At 38.4% G+C, this 21,855-nt stretch overlaps 1 protein-coding gene across 1 annotated transcript; it reads left to right on the forward strand.

Annotated features, from left to right (window-relative positions):
- Positions 1-3,560: 3,560 nt before the first annotated feature.
- On the forward strand, positions 3,561-20,955 carry LOC139942539 (bifunctional arginine demethylase and lysyl-hydroxylase JMJD6-like). Its single transcript, XM_071939366.1, has 8 exons — positions 3,561-3,763; positions 6,870-7,078; positions 8,979-9,131; positions 9,750-9,946; positions 12,201-12,348; positions 14,241-14,429; positions 15,955-16,139; positions 19,450-20,955. Exons 1-8 carry the CDS (start codon positions 3,709-3,711, stop codon positions 19,613-19,615), a joined length of 1,302 nt encoding a protein of 433 aa, XP_071795467.1. The 5' UTR covers positions 3,561-3,708; the 3' UTR covers positions 19,616-20,955.
- Positions 20,956-21,855: the final 900 nt, after the last annotated feature.

Below are 21,855 nucleotides of genomic sequence, written 5' to 3' on the forward strand. Positions count from 1 at the left end.
GGGGCCGAAGCCGTGGTTTCGTGAAGGGCATATGCATAGTCTGGCAGGCCAGCTAGATGTGTACATGGAAGTAGACGCAGTGAGATGTGCGCACGTAAAACCCACACTGAGTTGCACAGTGTAGTGTCACTGTGAAAACGAATGACTGTATGTCAAACAGGTGGTTAGACCTTGAACCCCTTAATTTCTCAAAGAAACCCGTTGTGTTAAAGGCGGCCTACTCATGATACACATGAGTGAACATACCTCCTTCATTTTGTCTCTTCTTTACATGGAATTATTTTGTTGTTCTTTACTTTGTCCCCTTATATTATATTCATTTATATGGGCCTGACCCTCAGATGATCAGATCAGCAAACAATTCAAGAAACAAATATATTATCAACAAAAACCAATTAATGTGTTTTCCACAAGCCCCTTTCTATATAAAAAATAAAATAAAACAAACATGTAAATTTAAAAAAATTACACACGTGTGTTAAAGGCACCCTACTCATGATGAAGATCTCAAAAATTTTCGTCTTCAAAACCATGTGCAGACAATTATGTTATGTCATTTTGTCCCACTGTAATTTTTTTAAATTTATACATTTGTTTTATTTTATTTTTTATATAGAAAGGGGCTTGTGGAAAAAACATTAATTGGTTTTTGTTGATAATATATACTAATGTACTTCACATGAACTAATCCTGCCAATATGTTTTCATTATTTTCTTTAATTAAATTAACATCCTACTCTGCTTACACTTTTTACACATAATCATTATTTAAGGGAAGGTACACATTTAGTAATAATTACTCAAAACAAATATTAACTTAAAAACCTGACTTGGTAACGAGCATTGGACAGCTGATGATAGTATTAAACATTGTGAGAAACAGCTCCCTCTGAAGTAACGTAGTTTTTTGAGAAAGAGGTTATTTCTCATTAAAATAATAAAAGACTTCTAGCTAGAAAGTCTTTTATTTCTGTCTGAAAGCATACAAATTCGTCCAACAAAGGTGTTTTATATTCTCGCAACTTCGATGACCAATTGAGCCCAAATTTTCACAGGCTTGTTATTTAATGGTTATGATGGGATACACCAAGTGAGAACACTGGTGTTTGACAATATTACCAAGTGTACAGTGCTTATAAGCACCCCTGTATTCCATTTTCTGTTTTGCCCTCGGTCTCCATTATAGATTTTCAAACTATTTGGGAGTCAGACATGCTTTGTTTTCAAATTGCACATTAAGTTTTTGAAAACCAAAATCACTACTGTGAAAACCAATGACCGATCTCGGACCTTGGGTTAACCCCATAATTACTACAGGAACCCGTTAAAACGTGTGTTAAAGCCATTGGACCCTTTCGGTACAGAAAAAAAAATTCACAGATGTACAAATAATTTACAGGGTTTACAGAAGGTAATAGTGAAAGACTTCTCTTGAAATATTAGTCCATGAAATGCTTTACTTTTTGAGAAAACGGTAAAACAATATAAATTCTCGTTAGCGAGAATTACGGATTTGTTATAAACACAATGTCATGACACGGCGATACGCGCGAAAACAGGAGTGGGTTTTCCCGTTATTTTCTCCCGACTCCGATGTCCGATTGAGCTTAAATTTCCACAGGATTGTTATTTTATATATAAGTTGTGATGTACGAAGTGTGGGACTTGGACAATACTGTTTACCGAAAGTGTATAATGGCTTTAAAGGCGGCCTACTCTTGATACACATGAGTGGACATCTCATTTTTTTTCTTCTTTACTTTGTCCCTGTGTCCGTAAGCCCCTAAATTATAACCATTAGGTTTTTCCCACTTAAAGGCAGTGGATACTATTGGTAATTACTCAAAATAATTTTTAGCATAAAACCTTACTTGGTAACAAGTAATGGGGAGAGGTTGATAGTATAAAACATAGCGAGAAACGGCTCCCTCTGAAGTAACGTAGTTTTCGAGAAAGAAGTAATTTTCAACGAATTTGATTTCGAGACCTCAGACTTAGAACTTGAGGTCTCGAAATCAAGCATCAGAAAGTACACAACTTCGTGTGACAAGGGTGTTTTTTCTTTCATTATTATCTCGCAACTTCCATGACCGATTGAGCTGAAATTTTAACAGGTTTGTTATTTTATGCATATGTTGAGATACAGCACGTGAGAAGACTAGTCTTTGAAATTACCAATAGTGTCCACTGTCTTTAAATCTGATATCTTAATTTAAGTTATTCTCAGAAATATCAGCAAATATTTTCATTACACTGAGAGCTGTTGGTAGTATAAAACATTGTGAGAAACGGCTCCCTCTAAAGTGATGTAGTTTTCGAGAAAGAAGTAATTTTCTACGAATTTGATATCGAGAACGCAGGTTTAGAATTTAGACCATGTTATTTCGCACAGTAGAAGGAAAACCACGCAGTTTCGAGGCAAACTTGTGTGGATCATTGTATTCTACTTTTAAAACATCTTTCCAACCACATGCATTTTATAAAAAACGGTTACAAACGCTTTTGTTTTGACCAACTCGTCCGATCCAAGGCAACGTGTTCCTTTAAAATAATATGTACACGATTCGCGGTATATGGGGGACAGATCCGGGGTTTGTTTTATATGGAGAAAAAAACACACACGTAAGAAAACAAAGAAGAAAGGGGAAACCCCATTAAAACCCATCGTGTTCGGAATGGATATGGCTACGACAAGCTATGAGTGTTTCCATTGAGCTAGTAGGTACTTTAAGGAACACTTGCCTTGGATCGGTCGAGTTGGTCTTTGAAAAGCGTTTATTACCGTTTGTTATAAAATGCATATGGTTAGAAAGATAAGTAGAATACAATGATCCACACACTTGTCTCGAAATTGCGTGGTTTTCCTTTTTCTTTGCGAACCGACCATTATGGGAGCCAATTTGACTCCTATAAATGGCGGCATATGGCCAACTACTTTAAAATAACTTTCTAATCATAATGCATTCTATAACAAACGGTTACAAACGCTTTTCAAAGACCAACTCGCCCGAATCCAAGGCAATGACGTGTTTCTTGTTTTGTTTTCTGTGTTTACTTTGCATATAAATGTACGTAGCCTAACTATGTGTGGGGAAAAAAAGGTTATATATATACAGGCCAAATGACTAGATATTTTGCAGCAGTTTTAAAAACAAAATTACCATTAAACCTTAAAAGCTAATAATTAATTTTGTACCAAAAAGTCCAGGATTGAAGGAGGAACGCTCCGCCCTCGATCCGGCCACCTCGAGTCGTCGACTTTCCAAAACCGGTGGTAGCCGTAGCCCAAGTCGCTCAGTTCGGGCCGCAGTCGTTGCCTTTTGTCAAGGCCTTCGTGGATTGTAGAGCCGTGATCCCAAGCGACTGGAACGGGAGAACAACTCACGAATGCCTTGACAAAAGGCTACTACATGAGAAGCGGTGAAGCCTTTGTTTCCCTTTCAACCTCGTTTTTTAATACCTCGATTCCCCGTTGAAGTTGTACGCTAAAATAGCAGGGCTGCAACAGTGTTCTCCTTGTCTCACACTAAGTTTTTCCCCTGGTGAATCCCCGTAGAGACGTCTGGGTACTATGCTCCACCATTGTGTCATTTTACAACTGCACGTAAAACGTGACATTTTCAAGCCCGTGTGTTTGTAAAATGTGAAGTTATTTCTCTTTGATGCGGATGTTGATGAGAGTGTGAACTATTGAGTTGTATATCTGGAATGGATGAGAAGACTAGACGAAGAATATGGAGTGCAAAGCGAGCTGCAAGACCTGGTAAAAAATATTGAGTTGAAATGTGTGTTGCTCCTGCGTGGTTCGTAGGACCCTCCAAATCCAATCCAACAGAACATGCACGATCATCTGACAGTGCAGTGACAGTGACGTACGTGCAGATGGTGTGCACGAAATAAGTACAAAGAAAACAAAATAATCAACTAGTTTGCGAATGTCAAAAACGTTCACTTTCATTTCAATTCACATACTATACCAACAAGCACAATTGTTGTGTAAATTTTTGTACTTGGTTGGTTTTGAAATTCAATCATGGAGGAAGAAATACCTCCATGTTTTCATGGTTGGTTAGATATTTTCGTTCATTTCTGATTTTCGATAATATTCATTTCAATGAAGTGAAACTGAATGAAAGAAAGAACCTTGTTTTTTTGTAAATGTAACTTTTGAAAACTCATCTTATTCATACTGTGTGAAGCCTTGTGCACAAAGAGAAATCATATGAATCATATTATGATATCTATGGCCATCGCTCTTGACTTTGGCCATTGCTCGTTCTCATATTCTTCATCGTCACTCTGGAACAACTTGCCGCACAACATCAGAAGTTAGAACTGCTCAAACGAGAATATTTTCATACAACTGCTGAAAACTTACCATTAATTTTCGTGAAAAGCGCTTTCGAGACTTTTTGTGTAAAGTGCCGTTTATTATTAATGGGTCATTCCGTGTCAAATCAACCAGTGGTCCCCAGGTGACCCCCTCAGATTTTGATGAAACTTCATCAGAATGGTTGGATGAGGCAAAAATGAACACATACAAAAAAGCTAAGTCATACTCCATGTCGTTTTCGAGATATGACCCATTGAAATTTGGTCATGGCGGCCATTTTGTACTCGCGTGAGACGCGAAAAGTGATTTTTGTGATAATTTCCGACTTTGAAAGCTCATAATTTAGTTATTGTACCAGGTAGAGAGCTCAAATTTGGTATTCCATCTTACTTCTTGTCAAATTTCATGAATCTGCACTCAATTTAAGCGTATCTCTTTTAATTTTTTAGTTATGGTCACCTAAAGTAGGCACTTTAATCAGCCGAAAGTGTTTTTTGTGATAATTGGGGTCACCCTGTGCCCACATGAGGGATCAAATGAAACCTATATTCCCTAGTTATTATCTATGGGTGCATGTATTTACCCATAAGCAATTATAAGCTCACAAATGCATTCATTCAGAAATAGCATGGACCCAAAGTTGGTTCCAGCCAGAAAAAGGTCAAAAAGACCCCGCCCGTCTTGACCCCGGTTGACCCCGCGATCAATTGAAACATTTTTTGAAATTGATACCAGTTAAACATATATATTATATCTACTTATACACCAATTTTCAGCTTTGGCACTCAACTCCTTCATGGTGTGGTGGCAATTTGAATATTAAATGTTTTTGGCACATTTTAGTGTAATATCATACAGAATACATGTACATGTACATTCATGTACACATGTACAATACATGGTAATATATGTATGAAGCTTGTGTAACTGTTTTTTTTTCTGGCAAGCAAAAAAGTAAGTTTATTTGTATTACTGTTTTTAGAAATGGGTTGATGATGCATGTTTTCAACTGCAATAAATAATTTATTAAGGCTGGTACCTCAAAGTGCTGCAAAATCTCCCATAAGACACTTAGAATATTGGAATAATACCCCACTATTATATACCATGTGGAGTTTCACTTGAAACATGGATCAAACCACACAATACAAATAAAATATGCCAATACTTAACACTCACTGTCTGTCCTATTCTTCTCTAGTTTTTACCCAACCCCAGTCCCCTTTGTTTCCTCATGTTTATGCTGGTTAAACTTTCCAATCACATGGTCACATCATTTGCATAAACACTGGTATTATTACTTCCATACACTACTTTTTTAGAACAATACTTCTCTAATGTGTATCACATGCAAACACTACTTTCTCAAACAAAATATGTACTTGTGTATCACGGAGACACCACAAATGCCAATGCATTGATGTTACTTTTTGCTAGCCAGAAAAAATAAGTTACACAAGCTTCAAACATTAATTATGTATTGTATGTGTACATGAATGTACATGTACATGTATTCTGTATGAAATTACATTAAAATGTGCCAAAAACATGTAATATTCAAATTGCCACCACACCATGAAGGAGTTGAGTGCCAAAGCTGAAAATTGGTGTATAAGTAGATATAATATATATGTTTAACTGGTATCAATTTCAAAAAATGTTTCAATTGATCTTGCGCGAGTACAAAATGGCCGCCTTGACCAAATTTCTATGGGTCATATCTCGAAAACGACATGGAGTATGGCTTAGCTTTTTTGTATGTGTTCATTTTTGCCACATTCAATCATTCTGATGAAGTTTCATCAAAATCTGAGGGGGTCACTCGGGAACTTTTCTGAAAATTGGTTGATTTGACACGGAATGACCCAAATATTGTTATTTTTTGAAGGGGTTCGCCCTGGTGTTCCTGGTTAGGCTGCATATTGTGCCACAGCACCCTGTAATGTTAAAGGAGTTTCATTCTTCAACACATAGCTTACTTACTTACTTAGGTTGATCGATGGGAATGAATAATAAACGTTTATGATCCCATATCCAATTTCTTTCCAACAATAGGCCTATAATGCATCAATTTGAGTCTTAAACATGTTGTTTGAGGTTGCGTTCCCCACATGTGAAGTGAGGTTGTTCCATTTGGACAACACTGATGGAGAAAAAGTTTTTACTGCAGTTCGGCCCTTTCTTTAGTCCTGGTTTGTAAAGCTCCACATACCTTGCAGGAAACTTACTGAGCACTTTTAACTTTGACTGAGATGCCTATCAGGTTTGATAAAACACTCGGTATACATGTACTATAGACGATGTGACCTCTGACGTCAATCGAAAAACCATAACATGATTCACGCGCATACCGCCGGGCAAAACCAGCTAAAAAGTGTATGCAATCTTTCCATGACTACGCGTCTTTTTGCCCAGCGAAACATTACATATACAGTGTTTTGTCAACAGAGGGCGGTTTGAATGTAAACATAGGTCACATCGTCTAAAAGAACTGTGCTTTATTATTATTAGTATTATTTTTATTAATTATTCGCAGAGCTGCGTGATCATCACGACTGGGAGAAAAACAACTACTACCGTGAGTTTGACCTGTCAACGAGTCACATCAAAGACACCGTGGAACGCGTTGATTCGAGACAAGTTTCCGACAAGGAATTCATTCAACGTTTTGAGAAAACATCGACTCCGTGTGTTGTGACCAATGATCAATGCGACTGGCCGGCTACTGAGAAATGGAACCCAGAGGTAGGATTTATAACTAAGAAGGGTTGACCGCCCAGTTAAAAGGAACACGTTGGTCTTTTAAAAGCATTTGAAACCGTTTGTTATGAAATACATATGGTTAGATATTTTAAAAATAGAATATAATGATCCACACAAACATGCCTCGAAATTGCACGGTTATACAGTCGACTCCCGTTAATACGAGGTCCGGCGGACTGGCCCGATTTCCTCGTATTATCCGAACCTCGTCTTAAACGCAGCGCGCTAAATATAGATACACCCGCATCATTGTGCATGCACACAACACGTGTACGTGCATATACACTTGTACACAACACGTGTACGTGATATACATTACTGCTGGGCGAATAGTGAAATTTTGTTATTCGGATACCGCTGGCCAACTATCCGAAATTAACCGGATACTCGAATAATTTTTTTCGCCACGAGAGGGCGCTATTTAAAAAAATATATAAAAAGAATATTTTTTTTTTGCCAATAGAGGGCACTGTTCATTTGTGAATGAGATCTTATGGGCAGATTGATATTAGTTTAAGACAGTGTCACTCGGTTCATTCCTAAAAATGACCGGATCTAATTTAAAGATGGCGATTTGCTTTTTCTTTTGATCGTGATTGACTCTACGTGAAGGAAAACTTGTGTAATCTTTGGACAAATTACGTCAGAAATGTCATTGTTTTAACTCTTCACGGAGGTGAGCATAGTAAAATACTTAATTTATACTGTTTTATGCTGTCTTAACAGAAGTTTCATAAGGATTCAGACGAAACATTTATATCCGTTGTCGCCCGACGTCCGCGGATATTCGGATAGTTAAAGAATATCCGGTTACTCGGTTGTTATTACATAATTATCCGGTTTGTAAATAGGTATTTGCGCCCTATGCGGATATCCGGTTAAGAAAAAAAAGGCATTCGCGGTTACGGATAGGAAAACCTATTTGCCATTAACCGGATATTCGAATAATTCGCCCAGGCCTAATATACATGTACATGTACATGTACACTTGTGTTAGCCTGCACGGAGCTGTTTGCTTATCAGAACAGCTATTACGAGCATCTTGTACACAAGAATATCATTGCTAAATGTCTTTTATTGAGTGATTAATCATGGAAATGTAATATTTTGTACAATTTATGATAACACTATAGCAAAGAGATGTCAACTTGCCGTTCAGAGCGAGTGTATTCTGCCGCGTAGCGCATGGTATGAACATGATGCATGCACTGCACGTTCATTTTCGTTGGTGATCGACATGGAGTATCATGATAACAGCATGTCAAGCGTGGGACACCAGCGAGATGTTTCTGGAGTTCCGTTGCACATGGACTGAAGGGAGTGATGATTGTAGAAAGGAGCTTGTTTCAGTTACTTTGCCGTTTCCTTTTTTAATAATATTGTATTGTTTCATTTTTCAATTTCTCCTTTTAATTCATATTACAGTGTTTAATTCATTAAATCTTTGCGTATCTGTGTCTTTTGAAATAATTTTCTTTTTGATTGATATGATTGATTTAATAAAATCTTTGCGTATCTGTGTCTTTTAAATCATCTCTATCTTTTGATGTGATTGAATTAAATATTCCGGACGGGCAACCTTTGTTTTTTTTCTTTCTTTTCTTAAAAAAAAACATTTTTGGAAACGGGGGAATCTTTGTTCATTTAATTGTTATTATTGAATTAATAAATTCGCAATGAAACATGGTTGGCCATTTTTGAGAGACAAAATTTTGACTCCCAAAAATGGCCGACCGTGTTAGTTCGCGACATATAAGGAGAAAAGACGAAGAGTCCCAGTAACCATAGTTGTACCATCAAGTTTACTTTTACTGTTTTTCTTATGATCCACACCATGCAAACTTTCAAACCTCACTCAAGAGTAACTCTATTTGATTGACAGCGCCTTGCCAAAAAGTACCGCAATCAGCGTTTCAAGTGTGGCGAGGATGATGAGGGCTACTCAGTCAAGATGAAGATGAAATATTACACCAAGTACATCAACAACACCAGAGATGACAGCCCTATGTACATCTTTGATAGCAGCTTTGCTGAGGTATGTTGAAATATGTCTGTCATATCAACCTAATGCATTGACTTCATTCAGGCACCGTCTCAGAGGTAAACTGATGATGAAACAATTGACACAAAATGTGTGAAATGCGCAGATTTGTATGCGCAGCACACAGAATCAGCCAATGAACAACCTGATTTTGACCTCTATTATGCTACATGTATGTGTCGTGGCGCGGAAGAAGGAAAAAGAACACAGGACTTGAGCTCTGGTGTTTCCGATCACGATCATGACACGTGTCCTTATGCAAGACATCTTTAGAACCATTATTGGTGCCTCCTTCGGATGGGAAAAGCCTTATGCCCAGTGGGCTGTTTAGTGCACATAAAAGAACCCAGTGCACTTTCGCAAAGAGAAGGGGTTCATCCCGGTGTTCCTGGTTTGAGTGGCTACATATTGCACTCAGCACCTTGTAAATATACATAGTGCTATATAGGGCTAAAATACATGTACTTCAAAACAGTGTTCCACATACCTTGCAGGAAAAAATACTGAGGGGTGGGATAAAGCACTATGTAAGAACCTGTCTTTTCCATTATTATCATTCTACATAGTGTCTTGTCAAAGTCTTTTCCTGTTTTTTTTTCATTTTCTGAGCAGCATAGTAAACAGAACCAGCTCCTTAAGGATTACTACGTGCCCCATTTCTTCAGAGATGATCTCTTCAAGTATGTGGGTGAGGACAGACGCCCACCATATCGCTGGCTTGTCTTTGGGCCTGCCCGGTCAGGAACTGGGATTCATATCGACCCATTGGGAACCAGTGCTTGGAATGCTCTTGTGACTGGACACAAAAGGTAAAGGATGGTGATTGTTGGTGATATTTTTGCTTTGTCAGTGCAGAAATGATGTTTGTGGTATTTGGCGAGTTGTGGCCAAACGGTCTAGTACACCAAGTTCTGGGGTTGTCGGCAGTAGAGTCGGGGTTTCGAAACCCGGTCATGACACTTGTGCCCTTGATCAAGACGCACGACCATAATTGTTTTGTGGAAAGTTTGGAAGGCAGAGCATTCTGCTAGGCTCAAAGTTTATAATACCCATGCCTCCATCCTTTAATATAAATTGTGAAGGGGGTAACCCTGCTTCAGCCCCAGGGGTAGGTAGCAACGTACCCCTGGTGTCAGTTGATTTGGGTTGATAGTAGGCCTGGGCGAATTATTCGAATATCCGGTTAATGGCGAATAGGTTTTGCTATCCGTAACCACGAATGCCTTTTTTTCTTAACCGGATATCCGCATAGGGCGCGAATACCTATTTACAAACCGGATAATTCTGTAATTACAACCGAGTAACCGGATATTCTTTAATATCCGAATATCCGCGGACGTCGGGCGACAACTGATATGAATGTTTTGTCTGAATCCTTATGAAATTTCTTTTAAGACAGCATAAAACGGCATATATTAAGTATTTAACTATGCTCACCTCCGTGAAGAGTTAAAACAATGACATTTCTGACGTAATTTGTTTAAAGATTACAAAAGTTTTCCTTCACGTAGAGTCAATCACGATCAAAAGAAAAAGCAAATTGCCATCTTTAAATTAGGTCCGGTCATTTTTATGAATGAACCGAGTGACAATGTCTAAAACTAATATCAATCCGCCCATAAGATCTCATTCACAAACGAATATTTTTTTTTTTTTCTAGTGGCGAAAAAAATATTCGAATATCCTGTTAATTTCGGATAGTTGGCCAGCGGTATCCGAATAACAAAATTTCACTATTCGCCCAGCACTAGTTGATAGCCCATATCAGTTAAGTGTGACCTCACCTTGAAGTGGCTGTCAAGAAAAATATATCGTGCTTGAAAATTAAAAATGAACCACAGCATTTATGAACAGGTATTCAATTGTAGCATAACACCCACATGAACAGATGACAAAAGTCCTTCTGTTGCAATAGTAAACGTGTACCACTGTGTGTTGTGTGGTCATTTAGTCTTCAAGACAGACTCTGCTAGGGTCAAAACGTCAAGCTGTTTTATAATTTGTTGTTGTTGCTGTTAAGCAGTTTGCAACAGCTAAATTTTTCACTTTTAAAGGCGCTGGACATGTGTAATTAATTAAAAATGTATATTACCATAACAACTCACTTGGTAACCGGCAAAGGAGAGCTGTGTGAAGTAACGTAGGCCTTGAGAAAGAGCTAATTTCTCAATAAAATATTTGAATTTGAGAAAGACTACAGGCCTGAAGCCTTTCTCAGATAATCTCAGGCATCTGAAAGCACAGAAGTTTGTGCAACAAGGGTGTTTTTCCCTCATTATCTTCTTGCAATTTTGATAACCAATTGAGCCCAAATTTGTGTAGATTTGTTATTTTAAGCACATGTTGTGATACACACAAAGTGAGAATATTGATATTTGACAATTACCAAATGTGTCCAGTGCCTTTAATTAAACTTTGAAGACACTTTTAAATAACTAAAGTCACTAGACACCTGGAAGTGGTATTTTTTCAAAATAAAGCTTTTGTCACTAATATATGTGTTTTGATGAGTGGAATGTGAATAAACAGTTAACTAAGGTTTTAAAAAATCAGTTCTTATGTTATTTACAAATTTAAGAGTAGACTCCGACTCGAGAGGGCGCTGTTTGTGACGTCAATCGAGGCAGACTTTGCCTGTAATGCGTAGAGTAAACACAATTGCAAAGTACATGTACGGACCAAATCGTGAGTTTGTACGTTTAAAAAAAAAATCTTTTGTTTTTTTCCGGCAATGCCGACCAGGTGTATTGCTGCTGAATGCAGAAAAACACTTTTTGAAATGTACCAACTCACGACTTGGACGTACATGTACTTTGCACGTGTGTTTACTATACGCATTGCAGGCAAAGTCTGCCTTGATTGACGTCACAAAAGGGGTAGGCGGAGTCAGCCCCCAAACAACTTTATATATTTTTTAAACATATAAATCGTGACAAACAATTACTAAAAAAATTGTTTTGTTGTTCGTAAGCATATACTCTTATGTTTGAAAGAAAAAAATTCTATTTCCAGGTGACTTTAATGGTTCAATTTTTAAAGAGAAGTTGTTCTTGGTTTTTTTAGGTGGGTGATGTTCCCGACTCACACTCCCAAAGAGATCTTAAAAGTAACTCAAGGGGAAGGAGGTCGACAGAGAGATGAAGCCATAACATGGTTCAGCGTCATCTATCCTCGCACTAAGCTACCAACATGGCCCAAAGATTGCCAACCGGTAAGTATTAATTTTGGTTTTTTACCCATACACCGATGTGTGTTACCACTGTATACCCAGTACTTTCCCGAGTCCTGTGAAAAAATATCACAGGCATGTTACTCGGGTGGGATTCAAACCCTTGCAATTCTAGAGCAGTGTCTTACCAACTAGACTACTGAGGTAGCTCGGTAACTAGAGGCAGTTCGAATCCTATGTTTTGGCAGCGGGTACCTGTTAGCTTTGCACCAGGGATAAAGAATATTAGTTTTGTTTTTTTACCAATACATAGATGTGTGTTAGCACTGTATGCAAATTTAACAGCTCTTAAACCTGTAAGTAGAAACTTTGTACAAAAACAGTTCTGCCTTTTTCATGTTTTATAGATGTTTTGAAAGTTTGCATCTGTGACCTCCGAGTTTAAATGCTGCAATGCTCTACCATCTGAGCTATATTTGCTTTCTGTCCAGCCCTACAAGTTCATATTTAAATCATCGTAATATATGATGTTTTTTCTCTTTTGCCGGAATGTGCTATTTAGGGTTACTTTAACTAAAAGGCACTGAACACGTTTGGTAATTGTCAAAGACCAGTGTTCTCACTTGGTGTATCCCATCATAAGCATAAAATAACCAGCCTGTGAAAATTTGGGCTCAATTGGTCATCAAAGTGACGAGAAAATGATGAAAGAAAAAACACTCATGTTGGACGAATTTGTGTGCTTTCAGATAGGAATAAAAGACTTCTACATGTAGCTAGAAGTCTTTTATTATTTTAGTGAGAAATTACCTCTTTCTCAAAAACTATGTTGCTTCAGAGGGAGTCGTTTACCAAAATGTTTTATACTACCAACAGCTCTCCAATGCTCGTTACCAAGTCAGTTTTTAAGTTAATATTTGTTTTGAGTAATTACCAAACGTGTACCTTCCCTTTAATTTCATGCTATACTTGTCATTTGTTGAACCACTGCAGCATTATACAGCAGTTTCTAAGGGCTGAGCATAAAAGTAATTAAAAACACTTTAAAATGACCATACCAAAGTAAGTGTATGATAACAGGCTTCTTCGTTCTTTTGATTCCGGCTTACTAGCTGTGACCAAAACGCGCACTTACTGGGGGGACAGGTCCTTTGTGCACGCTAGACCATTCCTTTGGAATCAGTTGTCATCAAACATTCAGGATAGTTAAACCGTGGACACTTTTAAAGACAAGCTGAAATTGCATTTGTTTCAAACAGCTTTTCGGTTGTTTGTTTCTTTCTTTCGTTTCCTTCTTCCCCTCTGTTGCTTTGTTTTGTCTTCTCCTTTCATGCACTTTGAGCACCTTATTAGGTGGATATTGTGCGATATAAATTTTGCTTATTATTACAACCAAAAATGACATAATTTTAAGTGAGATAAGCATACAAGGGCTTCAAGCAGGAACATTGTTTGCATACTGTAACCAGTCAAGCGGATTTGGGTAAATGGTTAAAGGCAGTGGACACTATTGGTAATTACTCAAAATAATTATCATCATAAAATCTTTCTTGATTAGGAGTAACGGGGAGAGGTTGATAGAATAAAACATTGTGAGAAACAGCTCCCTCTGAAGTGGCATAGTTTTCAAGAAAGAAGTAATTTTCCACGAATTTGATTTTGAGACTTCAAGTTTAGAATTTGAGGTCTTGAAATAAAGCATCAGAAAGCACACAACTTCGTGTGACAAGGGTGTTTTTTCTTTCATTAATATCTCGCAACTTCGACGACCGATTGAGCTCAAACTTTCACAGGTTTGTTATTTTATGCATACATGTATGTTGATTTACACCAAGTGAGAAGACTAGATTTTGCCAATTACCAATAGTGTCCACTGTCTTTAAATAACTTGTCTAAGTTTTCATGTCTAAATTTGTTTTGTTTGCCCCACTCAGCTTGAGATAATTCAAGGACCTGGTGAGACCGTGTACGTTCCTGGAGGTTGGTGGCATGTCGTCATTAACCTAGATACCACCATCGCGATCACCCAGAACTTCTGCAGTGTCACAAACTTCCCCACCGTGTGGCACAAGACGGTCAGAGGTCGTCCGAAACTATCCAAGAAATGGCTGGCTGCACTCAGGGTAGGTGGATATTGTTCCAAATCCCACAAAGCAAAATGTTCTGCTTTCCAAAGTTTGTGTTCTGCAATGATGCACGATTAAAGTGCCTTCAATATTTGTTTATATAAATAAGTCACTTATAGTGACGATGACTAGAGTAAGCTAGTCGAAACGTTGAGACCAATTTAAGAACTGACTCCGCGGTAGAAGGTTAATCACGATTCCATTTAAGCTAAAGTAGTAGTCCCAGCCTATTTTCTATACCATCTGCCCAGGTAATAGTTAAAAAAAGCGGGACAGTTTTTTTCAGAACTGAGAAGTCTCCCGAACCCCCGAACATCTACTCCGCGGTAGTAGAATAAAGCAAGACAGTTCTCTAAGAACAAACTCTACCTGGCAAGTAGATACACACATGGTGTTACCGCAAACCATGATACCTCACCATGCAATGCCTGAAATCCTATGTAAGTCACTTATCCATGTAGCCTAAATCCTTCATTCAAACAATTCTTCACAATAAACTCTAAACAGGCATTGAAACTCATCCACCATGCTCTTTAAATTCTATTGACCTTCTAGTTTTTGTGTTTGAGTCCATGTACACAGTAAAACACAACCCAGCTTCATTTGGAAAAACAGGTGGGAAACAAGTGTTTTGTCCAATGTTTATCATTAAGTGATCCCAATTTTGAATTTTGTAGCATCACGCATCTTGGCATTAAATATACCGGTAGGGCAAAATGAAGTAAGGTGCATGGTGCGTGTGTCGCCAATCAAAATGACAAGTTTGCACAGTCCATTGTATGGTGTCATAGGCAAACGTCAAATTCAAGTTTTGGTGGTTAAGTCATAAGCCATTTTGAGATATGGGGGAAAAAATACTACAACACTAACACTAACAGGCTTGGGTAAATTTGTGTGTTTGCACCCAAACCACACAGTACCCCCCCCCCCCCCCCCCCCCCCCCCCCCCCCGTTCACGTCCACCATACCTCAAAAAAGCTTATTGGAGTGTGTGTTTGAATATCGGTCATGACACTTGTGGCCTTGAGTTACATGCTTTACTATCCTTCAACCCAAGGGTAGTTCTGAAAACCGAAGGTATACTTTTTGCTTTGCATTTAAGACACTGGACACTAGTGGAAATTGTCAAAGACCAATCTTCTCTCTTGGTGGATCTCTACCTGACATTAACATAAAATAACAAACCACTGAAAATTTGAGCTCAATTGGTCGTCAAAGTTGCATGATAATATGAAAGAAAAAAAACACAAGTTATGTGCTTTGAGATGCTTGATTTTGAGACCTCAAATGTTAACTCTGAGGTCTCGAAATCAAATTCGTGGAAAAGAACTTCTTTCTCCAAAACTGCGTTACTTCAGAGGGGACAGTTTCTCACAATGTTTTATACATGTACCATCAACAGCTCCCCTTAACTCGTTACCAAGTAAGGTTTTATGCTAATTATTATTTTGAGTAATTACCAATAGTGTCCACTGCCTTTAAACATTTAAGGACTGATTTGTTTTGTTTTTGTTGTTGATAGAGAGAGAAGCCAGAGCTTGCAGCCATTGCGGACCATGTTGACATCACCAGACCCTCAGGCCTACAATCAGACAGTAGTAGTTCATCCAGTTCAAGTTCCTCCAGTAGTGACAGTGCATGCTCCTGCTGTGGTCATAGCGCCTCGGATAGCGACAACCAACGGGAACTGGACAGGAGAACCAAAAGGTACACATAGACCCATTGCATGTGACATCACACTCTCAAAAAGGAGGCAGATCATTGGACAATAGCTGTTCTCTGTGCGTGAAAACGTGCGCGTGACCTCAGCGTACCTGTAGTATTTCGCGTAATGCAAGAGGGAGCTATTGATTTCTTATACAATACAGAACGCGCCTCCGAACAATGTGCGTAATTTGGGGTGTCAACTCTCTTTTGTGCATGTTTGTATACGATTTTGACACTCAAAATATGGCAACACAGCTAGATCTGATGAGCTTAGACTGGTCCCCTGTCTTTATCCAGGACAAAGACAGGTATTGGTTTTACAGAACCAGTGATTTCATTGGATAAAAGTGCAATGGCGTAAGCTTTCCATATCTGTGTTTTGATTGGTCTGAGGTAATGCTTGTCAGCTGCACTTTCGGTCGTCTGCATGCAGCATTCAGCGTGCATTTGTTTATACGTATAATATGTACGTTTGATTTGACTGCGAATCTCTGTGTTAAATGAATGTAAGGACCAAGGTGATTACAGATGAAGTTTGACATCATCTGTTCAGGTTAATATGAGGAGCTTTATTAGCATGCGTCCACTATTGTCAAACGATTGCCAATCCAGTCAGTTGGATCGCGATATCAGCCTCACTACCATGGGCAGTGGGCGTTATCAGTACCTCTCGTCACTCACCCCTGGAAGGGAAGCACTGAATATCAACCAAGATTGCTTTCCAAAAGTGACTGCTTGAGCAATTGTAGGGCCCTTGTCAGACGCTTTGTACAAGCGTGTCAAAATGCACATATTTTGCCGCAATACATTTAAATGAATCAGGTTTTTTATATGGCCACCCTAAACTGCATAGAGTTAGACGTATCGCCAGATCGAAAAAGAATGAGAGGGGGCCAGTATCTTTATGATGTGATGCGTCTTTCCACCACAGCACGCTCTGCCCAGTTTTTTACGCAGAATTGTAAAGCGCCGGACAAATTAAAATATCCTATATATTTGGATATTTCAAAGTCACATTTCCAGTGGTAATGATCGAGCAGGGCATATTTAGAAACAAATAAAACAAATGGCATGGCGAGACTTAGTCTGCGATGGAGTGTAATTATACTTGGTTCAAGTTTACATCAGACTTTACACAACCTGCGTTTGGTCATGTTTGTCTTTTGTTTGTTTTACTTCTGCTGTCGCCTTGCCTGTTAGTTCAGATTTTGTTTACAATAGTAGGGTTAGAGGCGTCTGTCTCCTGAAAATAGATGCTAGCAGGGTAAGGTGCCAGCAAGGTTAGGTCCATGTACATGTAAAAAGTAACTATTGACTCTTTGTTGGTGGGACAGAGGTATCCCCATACTGTGGTTGGGGCACAGGCCATGTGACCAGTCTTGATGTGTCTTGTGTCTTGATCTTTTACTTCTGTGCATTTGATTTAAACATGTGTTGTTTTGGTAATTGTTATGTACGGCCTGGGGCACTCTATAATTCTTACTTTATCGTAATTATTTTAAACCGCATCATCCCTGCTTCTCGTGTTTTAATTGTGTCCTGTTTTGTGTAAAGCACTGTTTTTCTTAGTACTTTTGCAAGTCTTGTTGAAAAGCATACACAGGCATATAACTCAAGTGGGATTCGAACCCACCACCTTTGCCATTGTAGAGCAGATGTCATACCACAAGTAACCGGAAATGAAAGTTAAGTCCTATTCCCTGGTGTTCTTTGTTGATTTGTTTTAAAACTGATTGTGCATCTGGGTCATTCCGTGTCAAATCACCCAAAAAAAAGACAATTTTAAACCCTACGCTCTTCAAATTTGCTCATTTTTTTTTTATGGGGTAATAATGGCTCAACAAGCTCAAATTTCAATTTTTAGCTCTATCCAATAAACGGTTTTCGTGCTACGGCATGCTCGTTCTCGTTGATTTCGGTCAAAATGCGCCTGACCTCTGACATTCAAACAACCATAAATCGGTAACCATTGGGTCAAATTTGTTGAAATTGGTGTCTTTGGAAAGGAAATTGCATAAGCTTTCCAAATCTGCCATTACTTTCTTTGTAGGAGCATGTTTAGGTTTAGTAACCTTTTGACCTTTACTTTGACCTTGGATTTGACCTTGTGGATCACGTGATCTGGAGATGAACTTCGGTGAAAATTTTCTCCTATATGTTTTCTCCACAATATAAAAAAATTAGAGATATAATAATTTTGGCTTGCTTCCAGGCTCCGCTCAAAGTTGCCCTACTTGCCTATTCCTATTCAAAGTACATGTACATTAGATACATGTCCATACCTATGTATACCATGATGTTGCTAGAGGTCCACTAGTCTCACTTGATATACATACGTATGGACATGTATGTTATGTACATGTACTTTGCGTAGGAATAGGCCACTAGGGCCACTTCGAATGGAGCTTGAAGGCAAGCCAAAGATATTATATCTCTAATTTTTTTATATTGTGGAGAAAACATATGGGGGTAAATTTTCACGGAAGTTCATCTCCAGATCACGTGATCCACAAGGTCAAATCCAAGGTCAAAGTAGAGGTCAAAAGGTTATCAAATCTAAACATTTTCCTACAAAAAAAGTAATGGCAGATTTGGAAAGCTTACACAATTTCCTTTGTAAAGACACCAATTTCAACCAATTTGACCCAAAGGTTACCGATTTATGGTCATTTGAATGTCAGAGGTCAGGCGCATTTTGACCGAAATCAACAAGAAAGAGCATGCCGTAGCGCGAAAACCGTTTATTGGATGGAGCTGAAATTTGAAATTTGAGCTTGTTGAGCCATAAAAAAAATTAGAGCAAATTTGAAGAGGGTAGGGTTTAACCCATTGGGTGATTTGACACGGAATGACCCATCTTTGACTCTCATGTATTTCATGGCCAAGTTTTACATTTTTTATAACATGATTTAATTTTAAAGCCAAAACTTCAATAAACTAAAGCCGTTGAATAATTAAGAATCACACAAATCTCTGTTCATTTTCATTATTAAAATGCTCCATTAAAGAAATAGGCTAAAAACAAACATCCTTTTCGTCTGGCAACTCACACCTGTAACCTCCATGTAATTGCTTTTCCAAACAGTTTACTGATTGGATCATGTACAAACCAGAAGGACTGCTGGCTGCACCAGGCAGATTAAATGTTAATCCATTAATTTTTAATGTCCCAGATTAATTCAAAGTAAACGCACTCACTCATTGAAAAAGATACATACATGTACTTTCAAATATTGGGGGCCAAACCCAGTGATTCTTTAATGTTGGTAAAAAAAAAAAAAAAAAAAATTTGTATTGCTTTTTTCGTCAGGCGCAAAGTGTCCATGTCTGCAAGCTCACCTGACAGCGATGAGACCAACGAGACCAATGAGAGCTCCCCTCTGAAGTACAGTCAGTTAAACAACGCTCCTTTCAGCCAATCACCTGCGTCTGCTCAACCAACCAGCCAATCAGGAGGCCCGTACCAAGACAGATAATGAAGGCACGTAGTACCCTGTGTGTTTAATATACATGTAGGCGTGCTACTGTAAGTACATACACCAGCAAATTACAGTTTTATGTAATTACATATCAAAGTCATGTAGTATGGGGGGGGGGGTCATGCAGTATGGGGGGATCAATATCTCTCTGCTTATGTATGTTATTCAAATCCTTGCATTTACATGTATAAAGGCACTGTACACGTTTGGCAATTATCAAAGACCAGTGTTCTCACTTGGCGTATCCCATCATAGGCATAAAACAGTAAAATAACAACCCTGGGAAAATTTGGACTCAACTGGTCATGGAAGTTGCAAGAAAATGAACAAAGAAAAAAAAACTCTTGTTGGCAAAGTTGTGTGCTTTCAGATAGGATTAGGAATAAAAGACTGCTAGCAAGAAGTCTTTTAATGTTTTAGTGAGAAATTACCTCTTAAAAACTATGTTACTTCATAGGGAGCTGTTTCTCACAATGTTTTATACTATCTCAACAGCTCTCCAAGCCTGTTTAATACCAAGTCAGTTTTTAGGGTTAATATTTGTTTTGAGTAATTACCAAACGTGTACCTTCCCTTTAAAGGTATCATACAGGGTTGTTAAAATAGCTGCAGACAGTGTTCATGGTTTCGTGTGAAATAAAATTATGTGTGAAAATGTTGGTGTAATCCATTGGAGTCGGAAGGAAATAATGAAAAATCAAGCACAAGTTTCAGCATGAAAACACAATGTCTTTAATTTTTGTAGGAACAACGTTCGTTTTAAGTAGAATTTGAAACTTTGCATTGTGGGAGTATCAAATGAAGTTTGAGCAACATGTGTAAATCTCTTTTGAGTAGTGTTGGTTATGAAAAGAACTGGTGGTTGACAACCCAACGTTTCGATCAGTATGCTCTGACTGTCTTCAGAAGAAAGCTGGACACTGTTATGCCTTTTATAATCAAGAAGGATTATAAGTTATCACACAAGCACGAGTGGAATACGGGAAAATATAGCGCTTCTGCGTCCCATATCCAATGAGGCCGAAAACGTATTTATCTTCAAGCAAACTTGGCGCGTGACCAAAGAACACACAAGAGGCAGGTAGTGATATTAGCCGTGCAATATCGGTTTTTATCACCACTCCATTCTGCGAATCTGATTGGAGGATTAGCGCGTACTTGAAGAGAATGATCCATATCGCTCAGTCCATACCGGACACTGTGTAGTGTGTTATTTAAAGGAACACGTTGCCTTGGATCGGACGAGTTGGTCTATGAAAAGCGTTTGAAACCGTTTGTTATGAAATGCATATGGTTAGAAAGATGTTTTAAAAGTAGAATACAATGATCCACACAAGTAGCACTGAACATTGTACGGTTTTCATTTTACGTCGCGGACTAACACGGTCGGCCATTTATGGGGGTCAAGTTTTTGACCCCCATAAATGGCCGACCGTGTTTGTCGACGAGGTAACACGAAAACCACGCAGTTTCGAGGCATATTTGTGTAGACCATTGTATTCTACTTTTACAACATCTTTCTAACCATACCGATTTTATAACAAACGGTTATAGAACGCTTTTCAAAGACCAACTCGACCGATCCAAGGCAACGTGTTCCTTTAAGCTGCCTGTCAAGTTATATGGTTGACGGTTTAACACGTGCGCTCGTGGAATACTTACAAATTGATAGAGCTAGGGGCACATACAACTGGGCCTTTCGACCATGAGAACAATATGGTAAACAGGAGCACTATCTTCTCTACAGTATTTTATTTGCCAGGTTCTTGTTAAAGGAACACGTTGCCTTGGATCGGTCGAGTTGGTCTCTGAAATGCGTTTGTAACCGTTTGTTATAAAATTGTTATGGTTAGAAAGATGTTGTAAAAGTAGAATACAATGATCTACACAAATATGCCTCAAAATTGCGTGGTTTTCGTTTTACCACGTCGACTAACACGGTCGGCCATTTATGGGAGTCAAAAAGTTGACTCCCATAAATGGCCGACCGTGTTAATTCGCGACGTAAAATGAAAACCGTGCAATTTTGAGTGATACTTGTGTGGATCATTATATTCTACTTTTAAAACATCTTTCCAACCATATACATTTCATAACAAAAGGTTTCAAACGCTTTTTTATTGACCAACTCGTCCGATCCAAGGCAACGTGTTCCTTTAAAGGCAGTGGACACTATTGGTAATTAATCAAAAAAATTATTAGCATAAAACCTTTCTTAAGTACGAGTAACGGGGAGA

The sequence above is a fragment of the Asterias amurensis genome, chromosome 10, assembly GCF_032118995.1.
Source record: "Asterias amurensis chromosome 10, ASM3211899v1".
NCBI lineage: Eukaryota > Metazoa > Echinodermata > Asteroidea > Forcipulatida > Asteriidae > Asterias > Asterias amurensis.

Bases quoted from the DNA above. Each gene is read 5' to 3' on its own strand.
- LOC139942539 (XM_071939366.1), top strand. From the start codon at position 3,709: ATGGATGAGAAGACTAGACGAAGAATATGGAGTGCAAAGCGAGCTGCA. The intron at 7,079-8,978 runs GTAGGATTTATA...TTTGATTGACAG, and splicing joins CTGAGAAATGGAACCCAGAG to CGCCTTGCCAAAAAGTACCG. The intron at 9,947-12,200 runs GTAAAGGATGGT...TGGTTTTTTTAG, and splicing joins CTTGTGACTGGACACAAAAG to GTGGGTGATGTTCCCGACTC.